General features: G+C 38.2%; 1 protein-coding gene across 9 annotated transcripts in view; it reads left to right on the forward strand.

Annotated features, from left to right (window-relative positions):
• Nucleotides 1-16,860, forward strand: part of LOC130558916 (gamma-aminobutyric acid receptor subunit pi) — a 47,761-nt gene that overhangs the window by 15,197 nt on the left and 15,704 nt on the right. For 4 of the 9 annotated variants that reach the window (XR_008963517.1, XR_008963516.1, XR_008963518.1 and 1 more), the window contains exons 1-2: nt 608-765; nt 10,414-10,490. Coding sequence is in view for 5 of the 9 variants with exons in the window: in XM_057341643.1 (XP_057197626.1) it covers nt 742-765; nt 10,414-10,490 (101 nt within the window). In the remaining 4 variants the exon portion in view is untranslated. Of the gene's footprint in view, nt 1-607; nt 766-4,659; nt 4,843-10,409; nt 10,491-16,860 lie in introns of those variants that run through there. The other 5 variants (XM_057341644.1, XM_057341648.1, XM_057341645.1 and 2 more) reach the window with 4 other exon arrangements.

Below are 16,860 nucleotides of genomic sequence, written 5' to 3' on the forward strand. Positions count from 1 at the left end.
TTTACATTATACATTTTATATAAAAAATAAATAGATAATGTGTCATTCAGCACTGAAAGTCATTAACCTTATTGGATGGGTATCTTTGGAGACATCTCAATAGTGTTGGAGCTCTGCACTTGCTTTAACTTACTTTCTTGTGGAAGTCTTCTATAACAACAACAACATGTCTCATTTCAGTCGTTCAGTTGCTTGCTTAAATAATCACACTCTGGAATTGAGGACATGAAATTGCCTTCTAGCTCTTCTCTCGAGGTGTGTTATGTATAAGGTTTCTTTGTTCTTTGCTGTCTCTGTTAATCTATCCGTGTGTGTGTGTGTGTGTGTGCGTGTGTGTGTGTGTGCGATGCGTAATGCTGTGAGATCTGTACCGCTGCCATGACCGTGTGAAGATGCTCTAGCACTTTGACAGAGAATATGTGACGCTGGAAAACCACTTAACCGCAGGGATTGAGACGCGCAACAGAGAACGAGAACCTGGCATGAAAATAAACACAGAGTGCAGAATGAGAGAGAGGCAAAGCAGGATTTATCAGGGTGAAAGAAAAACAGATAAAGAGAGAGAGAGAGGGAATAGATGTGGAAGTGATTTGGAGAGAAGATGATGAGAAATGGAGAGCAGGAGGGAATTGATGGGGAGAGCCAGATACTGAGAATTAATCATCAATAAAAGCAGCCAGGGAGAACAGAGAAAGAGCGAGCGGGAGAGAGAGAATTGAAAATTCACAGACAATAGATGTCATGGGAACCAATTACATGGCAAAGGTAGGAGAGTTCTCAGTGGAGTCTGTTATTATGCATGTGGGGTGGCATCTTCATCACTCCTTGCACCTCATCCTATCATCGTGCTTTTCAGAAGCTTATTGAGGTTCTCACAATGTTTAACAATGTGTAACATCATGCTGTGGGAATCTTAAAAGAACAAATTGAAGGTTTGCAAAGATGAATAATTTGGTGGTGGTGGTGGTGTTTGCTAATGCAAGCATCATTCTTACTCGTGCTCACAGTAAACAGCTGCTGTCCGAGGTGCTGAAACTCCTGTTACATCACTGACAGAAAACAGGAAGCGTGTTTTCTTACCATCATAAACAGTTTCAGCACTCTATTGGCTCTGTGGTATTTTCACTTTAAACATTATATTACTTAATGTACAAATGAGTTTTGTTATCGTGCTGAATGTCTTGTAAGCACAATTTAATCTACACAAACCTTTACAAAATGCATCTCACTGATTCAGAGTAAAACTAGAAAAATGTTGCTTTGCAATATTTAGATCCTAATTCCCTGATTGTTGTACTAATATAGTTTTACATGAGAGACTAAGTGAGCCAAAATTATTAGGAACAGCTTCAGCAGTCTGAACAAAGAAAAGCTCCTTTTGTTTAGCTGTGTTTAAACAGATCAAATGTGTGTAACATCATGGATGCAAACTTCTCACATTTGAGTATTTTCGAAAGCTTCAGGGAGGAATGCAAATGCTGCATGTGATTAAGTCTTTGTATTCTGTATCACCTGTCCTGTAATATGCACTTTAATTCATGGTCATCTGTGTCCATGGTGTTGATTTCCAATAGAGTTCAGTTATTTCAGGAGCTTTAAACGCACTGACAGACTTGTTGTTACTCGATTAATAAAACAACAATGCAAACAAAAACAACAGTCAGTCTAGAACATCGATCTATCCCAGGCACGCAGATAGAACTAGGGACGGGGCGGACACGACCCCCTCAGATCCCGATCTGTCCCCCTCACTTTCCCTACGAAAGGCTACAAATATCGGTAAAACTGAGGATTAATCAGGATTTCCGCTATGTACGCTAGCCAAGTAGAGGCGGACAGGCCGGCCGCTCCTTCATTATTTTGCCGTCAATGCTTCAGAATCGAGTCGTCCACCGACGTTTACGTTCTCTGTGTGCTGCTGGCTGCTAGCCTGCTACGACTCCTGACCCCGCCCCCGGGAAGAACCATACGTCACAGCAGCGCTATGAAGGTATTTCAGTAGCAAAACTTGAGAGCATGTAGATTTTAATTTGTGAACTTGTAAAGTGAGTATTTGTACCTGTACACTAAAATGTACACTCACAGCCCCAATGTTAAAACTTGTTAAATAAAAAATTTTATTTTTATTTTTTTTTTTTTTTTTTTTTTTTTAATTTTTTAATTTTTTTTTTTTATTTTTATTTTTTTTAAAATTTTTTTTAATTTTTTAATTTTTTTTTTTCAAATTTTTTTGTTTTTTTTAATTTTTTTTTTTTTTTTTTTTGTTTTCCTAGATTCAGATTTGAATTGTAACCACAAACAGGCATCTACAACCTCTCAAACCTGTCACTGCAGTTTCAAATCTTCCCGCCTTGACTTTTGCTACTATTTTCACGATAAACCCGTTGCAAAACTAATTTGTGCACTTGAAAGCTCAGAGGCGAGACAAACACTTTTTATTTATATTTTTATGAGTATGTCTTATCATGTGTTTATTGTGTGTATGTTTCTTATGTATTATTGAATCAGGTCGGAGCAAACCTATTGCTATTGAAGTCCACTGCAAATGTCTTTACTAAGGACAATAAAGTATCATTCATTCATTTCATTTCATTATTAACATTTTTGTTGACGCATTATATGTATAATACACGCCCGCACATGCACATAAATATGTGTATATATATACGTATACGTCTTTTCAATTAAAACCTTTTAATTAAATACTGACTTAACATTGATAGCTTACAACTTTGAAACGCTCCGCAACGCTAAGTAGTTTGATAACGTTTGCTCCGCCCACTTCCGGCATGAGACTTCTGCCATGGCGCTGCTGCCTTGTGACTGCTGTGACATATGGTTCAATTGTGCCTGTAGTAGCGGTAACCATAGTGATCAAATGCCATCATCGATGACTGAGCTGGTGATTTTTATGGACTGAAACAAATAGACTGCATAACTGCCACACAAAGGCTATGAAGAGACAAAAAACATTCCCATCGTTTTTCAAAAACTAAACAATGTAAGTGTCCTATGCCTGTTGACTTTTCCCAGATGTGGCAGATTAGTTTTGTTATTTGTATACCTAGTCTTTTGCACTTAGCAAACTCAGCAAAACGTGGAGAGCATGACTATGCAATTAGGTGAGTGGACAGAGGCAAATAGCGAATTTACAAAAAAAAGAGTTGCATAAATCAAACAATTTATCGTCAGGAAATAATAATTTATCTGGACTTGCAAGACTTAATTAGGGTCTTGGCATAACATTATCATCTAACCCAATGTGCTGTATAAGTTGACTGAGGTAAATTTACTGATTTGTGTTTAAATGTTTAAATAAAACATATTTTGCAGAAGGCATGAAGTTTTGATGGGTGATTGGCATACTAGACAAATAACAGTTTGATCATGCATTGCTAGTGTTGATCAGATAGGCCTTTGTTCGACGTTGTTTATTTAGCCTATGATTTCAAATAAGAATCCTCCAATGGCTTTTTATTACAAACCATTAGCCCAATTTACGCAAAGTAACTATTGAGCATTAGTTAAGCCCAAATTACACAAAATAAGTAACTGAGTTGACATCATTTGCTGACAGCTTGGTGCCCCCCAGTTAAAAAATCCAATCTGCGCCCCTGATCTATCCTGCTGAATCATGTCAACACACTGAAGCGACTGAAGAACAATGGGCAGTGAAATGTTCGGGTTTATTGGAGGCTTTGGAGAAAATAGAGGTATGGTTTCCCAAAAACAGCGGAAATGTTGCAAAATGTTTGAATAAAAATGAAATCATAAAATCACGTGACAAACTTTAGTTGTTTTTCGATGTATGGGTCGATTCGATCTGCGCAGCGTCAAGTGGAGCACAGCTTTTATATAATGGGCTATATGTTCGGTCATTGTCTGTTACTGTGGTAATTAGCGTGAGTTAAGGAAACGATTTGACATCACACTTTCATATTCAAATACAGATTCTATCACTAAGCGGGTTTCCATCACTCTGGTTTTATTCGCATTTTGAAGTTTCGCATCAGAAACGAGTGATGGAAACGGCAAATTTCGAATTAAAAACCCTTAATTCGCAAAAAAGTTTTTACGCTCGCTTGAGGTGGTTTTTCGTTTTTGCGAAAAAGGTTAATGTGAATAATGGGAGATGGAAACGCATTTGTCGAATAAATTCCTCCAAAAAGTAGCGTAACTGCACTATGAGACTGCGTAACCTGACTAACCAGACTACTGATCTTGTTACACAGCATCAGAAATGTTGTTACGGTCATTCTTAAATGCCTGAGCAAAGTCGTCAAAGTATTCTGTAATTGCCTCTTAGAACTGTCACGACTGTGTTTCCCGAACAGCAGACATCCACAAAAGCACCGCATTTATTGTGTTTCGTAATCGTCTGCTTGCGCAAGTATTATTCTATATGAAAATCATTATATTCAGTGGCTTCTCTTACTTTTCTTACTGATATTTAGTAGCAGTTTATTAGGAAGTGACGGTTGACTAGTTGGATGGAAACGGTGCTTATTCGAAAATGTTTTATGTGATATTCCAATTTTGCGCGTAAGATAAATTCGCAAGTTTGGATGGAAACCCGGCTAGTGATACTGAAGCACCCCAGACAGAGCGCGCGGTATTAGTCACGTGGCTGACGCACCTCAGTCAGAGCGCGCGCTGCGGGGGAGTGTGTGTCACTTGTGCCTCGCGCACTTTACGCGTCTTGACTGTGCACGAATCGGAGTAAAAAGGCTCTTAAACCTAATTTACTTTAGATGACACGGGAAGTTGAATGTCTCTCTGGACGCTGTTTGACAATATTTTGTGATATTTGTGAGAAATGCGCTTATCCGCGCGGCGCCACAGGTAAGAGATCCGACTGGATTTCTGACTGGAAACGGTTCCAGGAATTCAGTTATTGGACCATTTTAAAACGATGAATTTGTTCATTTAATTGTGTAAATGTAATAATGCGTTAGATTGTTGTACGGTGCTCTTGGTTTTGTTAGTCTTTTCGAGTCCCAATGCGATGTTGTATGCATGTGAATTTCACAATTTTACCTTCATTCACCTTTTCCATTTAACACTGAAGCAGGTTTACTGTATTCTTGCAGAGCACAGTGTATACACATGTCGTTGTTGTATTGTGTAATGTATAAACATGTGGTTGTATAATGCGTACGTCTCATTTGTTGGATGGACGTTAATTAGCAGAAAGAAACCCATTTATAAGTTGGCTGGAGTTATGTGTCTGTCAAATGTGAATTTCATTGCGGTGTTTACTGTATAGAAGGAAAACTGATCATACGAAACTTGAAGGTGTCTGTTGTTTATCGTCTTATTCGATGACATTTGATTTATTATGCAGTTGAATAGTTGATAACTTATTTTTCGTGCTCATCCATAAATATTTGCTTTTCCATCTTTACTATTTTTACACTTTTGTATTCGATCTTATGGGATATTTCATGTTAAGGCACCATTTACAGTTGCAGTTATAAGTCAGGCTTAAACATATAACATTTGCATGTTGAGAAAATATCGAGTCTCATTTTCTTCTCATCTGTATGCATAAACCCATAAATGAGCAAATGACATATAATGTGTGTGTCTATTATTTCCAGGGATGAAATGTGACGTAATATTACAGCTGTATTGAGCACATGTACTGAATCCCACAGCGGACAGCGCCTCTGAATCAAGCATGACCTTACAGAGCCAATGTAGGAGTGAGAATGAACAGGATTAACATACATCATTTATTTTTTAGGAGGGTTGAGGAGGATGTTCCCTCTTCTTATCATCAACATTCCAGAAGTGAGTGTCACATTTCCTCCTCAATCACCTCCTGAAAGACTGTCGTCATGTGGAGGTTCAGCTTTATCAGGCACTCAAGAAATTAACTGCATTTCACATCAGACATCATCGTTTACAGAAAAACAGCATGAAAAGGAGGAATACATATAGAGATAATTGTTTGTATTTGGAGATGTCACCAAACTCCTAACCCTCAAGATATTTCTTAGTATTTGCTTATTTGTATAACAACTATTAGGGCTGTGCAAAAATATCCATCCAGAAAACTCGCAAAAATAGTGTATCGACAGTCCAACCACTACTATCGATATATTTTTTTAAATCACGTTTAACGTCATATACAGTTTATACGGCCAAGCAGGAGTAAGCATTGGGCTCTAGCTTTCAGAGCCGACGCGTGGGTTCGCTTTGATTTTAGGATGCACAGCCGCGAGTTTAGAGCGCGCATGAAACGCGCATTGGATAATTCGATTATATTCACGTGACCCACAGTTTGGGAACCTCTGTTCTAGAGGTCCATGCACGTCAAGGCCACTCTTCAACTTATTCTTAGACCACGTCCACAATAATAGATTTTCATTTCAAAACAGAGTTTTCGTTTTAAAAACGCTCTTCGTCCACACTCATGTTTCCCAAGTGCTGTGCTTATATCCATGTAGCCTGCTGCACATGAGTAGCATAATAACTAACTAATAACTCCGAGTTATTCAATATTCTGTCTCCTAAAATGCAATCTACAGTATGCACGAATTGACATTAATGCTATCAAGCTAAAGAGCAGCCAAAACAACCCTGAGCACTGACCAAAACAGAATAGAAAATGTAACGGATTTAATGGTTATAATGGGAATTGTATTGGTTTTTATGGAAACTATAATGGTGTCTACTGGTATGTGGTGGATTTTATTGGTGGGATGTTAAAAAGCCTCAGGTGGTCCACAGCAAGTTGAATTTTCAGCTCTATTTTCATATTACATTTTTGATTAAAAAAGTATTGCAATATATTGCAGTATGTATCATATCGAAATATATTGCAATATACTGTATCGTGACACATCTGTCGTGATATGTATCGTATCGCAAGGCCCTTGCCAATACACAGCCCTAACAACTATACACATTTCTTGTCATACCAAGCTCTGGAATATTTTATTGGGTAGAAATTGTGACTGTGTTGTGGACAAGGATGGTCAGTTAAAGTTTAAATGGTTGAGATCCACTGCAGTGTAGAATGAGGAACAAACATGACATGAAAAAATCATTTGGCTAGTTAAGATGGCATGTGCTTTTGTTTTTGTAAGCAGTTATATTTATGACGAAACAAATGGAGAGATGGAAAAGATGTGATAATGTTTCTTTATAGGCATGCAAAGCTAAACCCATAACATCTGAGAGTTGAGAGGCTGAGCCTTATAAATGATTGTGATAGTGTCTTCTGATCTGTTTAAGGTCAGAAACATGACCGCTCTCATGCCCGGCTCAGGAAAGGGCTATAATGGCTTTCCTAAAGCTCTCTCTCTCCATCTGTCCACTGGCTTGATTGACCATGAATCATATTTAGGTCAGTCTGCGCAGTGGGAGGGTTGATGTGTTGCTGTACGTACGTGACTCTCTCACCCCTTGATCTGCTCCTTTATTGTTGCTACTTGTCTTTTGATGTGTGTGTTCTACATTATAGTCTGTCCTCCTCATGACCTTTGGTTCCTTCAGGGTCAATCAGTCAAGAACACAAACCCAAGTGACATGTGAAATGTTTGACCCTGCTGCTGATTCATAATGTCCTGCCCACTCTTCCTGTTTGATGAGTGTGACCCTGACGGTCTTAGACTGTAACTAACTGATATTGACGGATGGTTGGATTGATTAGGGAACTCATATACATTGTTGACATTTTTATGTCATTGCGCCACATTTTTGTAGATTGTTTAGTCAACTAATACAGACTCAAATGTTGCTCTTAGCTCAATAGATCTAATGTAGTTTCTTTTTTAGACAAATGTTTCGTAACTGTTTCATTTAGTACTTCATTTTGTTTCAGATGTTCATCAGAAATGAAGGCACAAATGTTCATATGAACTCTTTTTTTATATTGCTATCTTGTCTTTTGGCAAATCTCATGGTTGAGGTCTCTGTAACTCTAGAGAACAGTTCTGTTTGCATGAAAAACAATAGCTTTTTCCTTTCCTATGGGACATGCAGTATGTAGTATTTCCGCAGGCTGTCATTCGGCAGGACTTATTTATGGTGGTCAGGTTAACTGTGATGTCTCAGTGTTTGCGTGCCGCTGTAGACAGATGGGCAGACATTATAGAAGTGCCACAGAGCAGCAGGTGCCTCTTACGCTCTGTCTGATTAAAACTAATGTGCTCTCTGGCCCAGGTGCATCATGGGAACTGAAGTTGGTGCAGTATTTTTCTGGATGTGTGTGCTGGTTTATTCACAGTGCAGCTCTTGTAGAGATGGTGATACAGCTTTAAGAATACAGTTATATGATGTCAGCTCAGTGTATTTTGTTTAAAACTGTTGGTTACATTATACCACAAAATGTACAAAACCTGACAAATCGTTAGTCAGAGTTCATGGCGAAATGTGTTTGGGGTTAATCTTTGTGAGTTCACGTGTAATAGTTGCGGAGAGGACATACAAAAACAAAAAGTGTTTGAACAAGAAGAGTTTGGGATTGAGGTTTTAGAGGTTTTAGAGGTTTTGTTACGTGGGATTTTATGAAGATCTTCACTAAGGGTAGACAGTCTCACAGTTTCTGTTTGTCGCATAGAAAGAACAGCCCTCGAGCAACTATAATGATTACAAATGGTTAGCAGCGCACTGGGTTTTAGAACAATTCAATTCAATTCAATTTTATTTATATAGCGCTTTTCACAATGTGCATTGTTCCAAAGCAGCTTTACAGGAGCAAATAAGAAAAACACAGAAAGGTAAAACACAGCACAGTGCATGGTGTTTATAGACCAAGCAAGATCATTATAATAAATAATATCTAATAAATAAATGAATAAATAAATAAATAAATGCAGTCTCCCGGTGAGCAAGCCAACACTGCACTGCTCTGCTGTGGCGAGGAACCCAAACTCCAATGATGAATAATGGAGAAAAAAAAACCTCGGGAGAAACCAGGCTCAGCCGGGAGGGCCAGATCTCCTCTGACGTGTCATAGCTGCACTCAGTGACCCCGACCAAAGCCACCGAGCAACGTCCACAGTGTGAACAGAACAGTGTGTGTGTGGTTTAGTGGTCTAATACAAGCTGAAAAAGACTGAATCCCTATAATTGTTATCTGCAGTTCTTCATCTGGCATCACAGTGTTTTTCTGTCTTTTTCCATGTTGTGTCTGCACAGAAAAGGTGTTACTCTTTAGAGAATCCGAATCATGAATCATACCCCTTTCCCTGCCTCTGTAATCTCTCCATTCTTCAAATAATTAGAGCAGATGATACGCAAACTATGCCAACGTTTGTGTTCTTATGTTCAGCGTCATTAAATATCACATTTTCATTCCCAGTGCTGAGATACAGATGATACGGATGCTGTTTATATACTGTAGGCAGGTAATGAGTTTTAAACTGAGGTCATGTCGCAGTGATTGATGATTCCTGTAGTATGAGACTATATTGATTTGACCCATAATACTGAATACTGAAGAAGACAGCCTGTGACTTTAAAGATGTTCATTACAGCACTTTATACCCTTCAGGGGTTATGATCCAGATTTCACTTTCTGTGCTTTACATGTGTGTTTAATGACACTGAAGTTTGCTATTGACAGATTTCTAACAAAGAGTTCTTTCTCTAATGTTGAATGCACATTTGTGAATTACCACTATTCTTGATGTAAACTTGAGCACTTTCGTGAATCCAGAAACCAAAAGGAACATGCCCTTTGACAATGTTTTGTTATTCTTTGTTGTGTTGTATATTTCTTCGCAGATCTATTATTGTCGTGACCAATGCCTTCATCCCTCTTATGTATGCTGTGAATTTTAACTGCACTCTGCGTGTCGTGACCGGGCTTTTTGCTTTTTCTAGTTTACAAACAGTCAGACTGGATGCCATCTGGAAGGTTTTCTGCTTGCTTTTATCCTCGCAGTAAACTGAAAATAGAGAAGGAGAGAGATTTTAAGAGTGAGAAATATGATTTCTTTCATGACGTTTTGTTTAAACTGCAGATGTGTGCCGTCGCTGTGTTTGTGGGAGAGTTATTACAGTCGGATGATGTTTGCTGGAGACTTGTGTTTGAAACGTGTTCTGTGTCGTATGAGTGTGGATTTTACTGTATAAACGTGCCGAAAGGGCAGATGTCAAGAGAATGGATCTCTCACATGGAGAGTCTCACGGTGAAGAAGATGACCATCTGTGATGAAGTTTAGCACATGAAAGATGTCATTTCACACTCACAGCATAATGCAATATATTACTGCGTCCTAACTCAATGCATTTGTGTGTTTTTTCAGTGAAATCAGTGTAGGATTAATAGCATTAAATATACTTATTATGCTGACTATGAAATTCTGTGATTCTGCAGATGAGCTCATACTGTGTGTTGACCCTGTGCATGTGGAATGAGATCATTTCATTGACCTGCTTGTGTTCTTCCTCAGATAGACCTCACCAGACCGACGCTCTCATCCTCTCAACATGACCATCTTCAGCTCTTTATTTGTTCTTCTCTTCATCAGCAGGTAAGAGGATTCTGATGAATCAAACTCATTTGATTGTGATTGAGGTTTCTGAATCTGCCTGGATGCAACACAAGCATGAAAACTGGCCCTTTTCCACTGCATAGTACAGCACGGTTCAGCGTGGTACAGCTTACTTTTGGGGGGGGTTCCTTCAGTACCCGAGACTTTTATTTAGTACCAATTCGGTTGAGGTTTCAAGCGCTCTGTACCGATTCTAAAATGTGACGTGTTTACACACAGATCACTGATTGGTAAGAGAATCGTCATTACCAGCATTATTGGATTATTATACAGTTTAATATGTAATATTGGCAGTTCATTTTATGCTTCGTGACATGATATGGCGACTGCACATTAGCTTTCCCTCGTGCACCATTGAGCAAACTATGATGTCGTCGTCTGCTCTTTGTGGTTGGATTTCCCAAACTCTCTGGTATTTTTAGCAGTATTTTGTTTTGCTGTCATCCGCCCTCCATATGCTCCATTGATCCTGTGTTGTGCGTTAGTTTGTGTCGCATCTACGATGATGCCACGGCAGTAGAGGCGGCGCAACGATGACGATAATTTATAATCCCACCCACAATGAAACGGTACTAAACAGTAACAAACTGAGCGGAAGTGAAGCGAGCTGTACTGAGCCGAGTCGTACACAGCTTTGTGTATTTTGACTCTGTATACCTGGATCCCTGCAGTGCTTTGTACACATAATATTGGAAAGTAGAGTTAAACGCTGGTTAAAAGAGCCTGCAAAACAAAATGTGATGACCATTGCAAAATCCCTGCTGTAATAAAACACACACAACAATGTTTAATAAATAGTTACATTTATTGATAATGAGAATCAGGGAGTAAATGAAAAAAGTTGTATAGTTCATTAGACTCTCTCTGGGTCGCTTACGGTTGCCAAGCAACTGAGTGCATTAAAGGGATAGTTCACCCAGAAATAAAACATCTGTCATTTATTTGCCCTCATGTTGTTTCAAATCCATGTCACTGAAAACAGAAGCGTTCTTCTGTCAAATGTTTCTCTTCCACTGGTTAAAACATCAGACAGTTTTGGAATGAAATGAAAGTAAATAAGGAAAGAGTTGTGTATCATGTTGATGTGCTGTCATAGCAGTATGGATATATTGTATTTTCTAATCTTGTCCAATGTATGTATACTTAAAACGTTAATACATCACAATATTTTAAAAAGTGGATATTTATTGATGTTGAATATTTTTACTGCATTAGTATTTGTAGAGTTTCTGTTGAGATGAGGTTACCATTAAAATAAAGAGCAGGACAATTAACCTGATCTCAAACTAAGTTTATGGATAATAATCTGCCAAAACTACAACATTTCACCTATTTCTTATTAAAAACTTAAATTCAAATTGATCACTTGAATATTCAACTGACTAAATATCTACACTAGTTGCATTTTGTATAAATTAAAAAAATCAAGTTTAACCAACTTCGTTTTATATGTCAGTTTCATAAAGCCGTTTTGCATTGAAAAAATCAAGGCAGCTGTTGAATGAAAGTTTTTAAGTGGCATTTACAGTGTTTTCACTGTTTGTGTGTATTTGAGTTTTCAGACAGACTGCAAAACTGTATAGTCCATTATTAACCCTTGGACATTTTTGTCCATTTAAATTTTGTTTTCTTTGTCGTTTTGGCTGTTTATGCAAACATCATACATCATTTCGCTTTCATAAATGTTTTTTAAACTAGGTACATACAATTTTTACACTCAGGTCCATTAGGAAAAAAACTGTGTTCATGTGTTAGTATAGATGTTAAGTGTGGTTTGTATGTGTATACTGAAAATTCTTTGTGTCTGTGTATGTATACAGCTTGAAAGAACGACATCATATTTTACAGCAAATCACAAATCCATCTCCTTATATTCACGTCACTGTAGCTTGCTGAGATTTGAAAATATTTTTTGTTCAAACATGTTTTTTTATCCCTTGATTGCATTATTATTCATTTTTAATAGTTGTTTAACTGAGTTAAAAGGTGAGCTTGATTTTGATGTAGAAGTTCAGAAGCCCCTCAGTACAGTTTTCAGCATAAAGGCATAATAGATGTGGCATTATGTAAACAAACAAGGTTAAAACTCTGAAAATGAATGAATGTTTGGTAGTTATGATCTGGAAAGGATCTGTTTAAAAAATTAAATTTGGTAAAAGTAGAAAAAATTTGAATAACTAATAATTTTATGAGGGTTTTTGGACATGGACATTTTTGTCCATTTTGAACCCAAGTCTGACACTGCTCAAAAAATAATAATGCAATAAAATTCATGTTGTTGTTAAATATGAACATATTCATGACTGTAGTAATAAAAAAAATCTGTTTCACATGTTGTATATAGAAAATATTTAGAATTATTCATTTTTTTCATGAAAAACAATAGGGTCACCATGTAAACAAACTGTTATTTAAAGGGTTAAAATTCTAAAAATGAATGAACGTTTGGTAGTTATGATAAGAACTGATTCAGATTTCACAATTGAAAGTGTGAAAAAATAAGGATGTATAATATTATTATGACCATGTTTGGACGTGGACATTTTTGTCCATTTTCAGCCTAAGAGTGAGTTTTTTTAAATTGATGCACAAGGGATAATCGTTAATAGACACGTTAATAGAATTTGCTAAAGTCTATGACATGAAACTCTCTTCCACCTCAAAGCAGTGGATCCAGTAGAAGCACAGGTGCTGTGGGGCATGCAGTGCCCCTGTGCATCTGATGCATGTAATGCGTCTGCAGTATTAGGGGCGACTCACATTTCGCATCTTTTGCGTGCGCATATTCGTTATTTTAAATGTAGACAAGTGCGCTCAAACAGGAGGCGATGCGGTCGCGATGCACATACGATGCGACGCGCATGCGATGCGACGCTCCCTTTTTTCTAGGGGCATCGGCGCCGCATTGAGATGAAAATATTAAAACTTTTCAGAATGCCGCACGCGCACCGCAGGTCATGTGACAAGTTGCCAGCAAATTAGCAGCCCTGAACCTGGCAGCACGGGTCAGAGCCAGTCAGAGAGGGCCAGTGAGGACTACACCAGCAGCCATCTCTGCAGAAACAGGTGAAAGTCAGAACATGAGCAAGTTTTTCAAAAAGTTCACACGATACCACTTCATAATCATATATTAACCATTTAAAAATGACAATTGTAAAGAAGTTGAGAACAATTATTGTCTTTTTAATGTATTTTATTTATAAAACAAGAGATGTGTTGTCCAGGCACCTGTGCAGTGCCATATTTATGTCATCCCACTTTTCCCATGCCCCCCTGACTTGTTCTTGGTGCACCCTGTGCCACCCCATTAAAAGAATCCTAGAATCGCCCCTGCCCTTAGCGATGATATGTGATTGCAGTGGAGAGTGAGGTGAAGTAGCACTTCTGTCCCTTTTTCTTTGGATTACACTCTTCTGGGAGAGCAGGAGTCTTTTCATCTTCTGCTTTTCATTTACTGGGAAACAAGAAGAACACTTGAAAAGGTCCAAGAGTAGACTGTGGAAACAGACACACACGGGACACGGCTCGGCTCTCTTCACAAGTGACTGTGTTGTTTAAGAAGCTTTCAGAACAGCCAAACAGACACAACCACACAAAGAGCCAGCCAGCGACATATAAAAGACTTATATAAAACACTCTTCTATCAGGACTGGCACATGTTGCTAAATATACACGTGTGTGAGCGAGAGAGAGAGATACGCTCCAGTGATGATGAAGTGCCAAAGATGAGTCGCTTTACCATAGTAATGATGTCGAACACTTTCCAAAGCTTATGTCTCATCTGTGTGGGGTAACCTATCTTAACCCGTCTTCTGAGTCTTCTGGAATTGTATGACTGTCATTAGATGGGTGATTCTCACGAAATCTTGGTTTCAAGATGTCAAACATGGTTTTCTTAAAAACACATTCATTTAAAAACCTTTGCTAACATTTTTTTTACCATTTAAAACTGTCAATCTCATAGCATGTTTTGCTATAAACAAGCGAAGCCATGATGCCTAAGCAGGTTATTTATTAATCATACATAAGACATTAATGAATTGTATTTTAATAATACTGTATATTATACATGTAAAATTCCTTTAATTGTGGAAAGCTACCTGTATCGGTAATGAGGAGGGAAAAAGTTGTGTACACAGTGTGACAAGAGAATATTAAGATTTTAACTAGAAAAATATAAAGTCATTTGTTAAAAAGAACTAGTAGATGTGTTTCTTCACGTAAAATCAAACTTAATGTAAATATATTTGTGTGTCTTTAAAAACGTTACGGAGGATGAGAATATCAGTCCTGGACACTTCTTCCCTCCACTATTTCTTCAGTTTTATAATACATGAATATTCTGACAATCATTTTTTTGTCATTTGAGAACATCTAGTAGAACATCCAATTGTTTTTTTCACAATATTTTTAATTTACTCTGTTTAAATTACAACTCAGACAAGTTGGGATGCATTACGGTTATAAGAATTCCAGCAGAAAAAGCAACAAAATACACAAATAATTATTTCCTGTCTTCTTCCAAGGTAGACAACACAATTATCTTTATTATGATCATTTGTTGTGTTACCGAATTGTATGTTTTATAATTCAAATCTGCTGCCATGATGTTTCAGTGGTTTCGTGAGAATCACTCAGATATTGTTTTTAACACATAACTCGAATATTACTCGTAGTTATTCGTCCATTGGTGAACTCCGGCATTTTCATTCTCTGAGTTCTGATCTGAACTGCTTCAGTTTTCACACTTTGGATCTGTGAGCAGCCATTTTAGGTTATTTTTGAAAACTTTTAAAGCCAGAGCAGTTGCCATAGCGACTGTTTTAAGGATTATCTCATGCACTCTACAAATGTAAGCAAAATCAAGTTATTTCTCATTTATTCACTTGAACGATTATTTCTTCTGTGATTTCTTATGTAAATGGTATTGTGTGCTGCTGTGGACACCCGTTCCCTCTAGCAAATAAAACAGCCGTTTCCAGATGATTTTGTGGATGTTAGCTGTTATAAGCAAAAACAAACACAGACATTTGAACAGGACAAAGGCTCTCCTTGGAGGAATCATTGAGAGAAATTGGTTTACTCACAGTGCACATTAGCTTTATACACTGACCAAAATTATAAACGCAACACTTTTGTTTTTTCCCCCATTTTTCATGAGCTGAACTCAATCTAAGACTTTTTCTATGTACACAAAAGGCCTATTTCTCTCAAATATTGTTCACAAATCTGTCTAAACCTGTGTTAGTGAGCACTTCTCCTTTGCCGAGATAATCCATCCACCTCACAGGTGTGGCATATCAAGATGCTGATTAGACAGCATGATTATTGCACATGTGTGCCTTAGGCCGGCCACAATAAAAGGCCACTCTAAAATGTGCAGTTTTATCACACAGCACAATGCCACAGATGTCGCAAGTTTTTAGGGAGCGTGCAATTGGCATGCTGACTGCAGGAATGTCCACCAGAGCTGCTGCCCGTGAATTGAATGTTAATTTCTCTACCATAAGCAGTCTCCAAAGGCGTTTCAGAGAATTTTGCAGTACATCCAACTGGCCTCACAACCGCAGACCACGTGTAACCACACCAGCCCAGGACCTCCACATCCAGCATCTTCACCTCCAAGATCATCTGAGACCAGCCACCCGGACAGCTGCTGCAACAATCGGTTTGCATAACCAAAGAATTTCTGCACAAACTGTCAGAAACCGTCTCAGGGAAGCTCATCTGCATGCTCGTCGTCCTCATTGGGGTCTTGACCTGACTGCAGTTCATCATCGTAACCGACTTGAGTGGGCAAATGCTCACATTCGATGGCGTCTGGCACTTTGGAGAGGTGTTCTCTTCACGGATGAACCCCCGGTTTTTACTGTACAGGGCAGATGGCAGACAGCGTGTATGGCGTCGTGTGGGTGAGCGGTTTGCTGATGTCAACTGTAGTGCCTGGATCATTAAAAGAAAAGCCATTACCCCCACATTCCCTTTTGTCCTGGTTTCTTGATACCATCATCAAAAGACCAGAGCCAAACCTGGCTCCAGGGGGGCCTGGATTTAGGTTGTCCCCCCCTGAAAGTGTTGATAACCTTTTGTTTCTCCATGCGATATTTACGACTCCTAAATTTAAAAGCAAGCAAAGGAGATGTGAGAAGTGTCTCTGTTTTGTCTCACCTGGAACTTATCCAGAGAAACTTCTCTGACAAAACTACACTAAACTGTCCTTTTCTATAAATATATGTAAATATCTATGTTATATGTTGGTGCTCTTGCCATTTTAAATAATCTGTAACTGTTAAATAGGCAAGTTTAATTCAGGCTTTGTTTGTATTCGTACGTCCGAATGAATCATGAC

The sequence above is a fragment of the Triplophysa rosa genome, linkage group LG9, assembly GCF_024868665.1.
Source record: "Triplophysa rosa linkage group LG9, Trosa_1v2, whole genome shotgun sequence".
In the NCBI taxonomy this organism is placed as follows: domain Eukaryota; kingdom Metazoa; phylum Chordata; class Actinopteri; order Cypriniformes; family Nemacheilidae; genus Triplophysa; species Triplophysa rosa.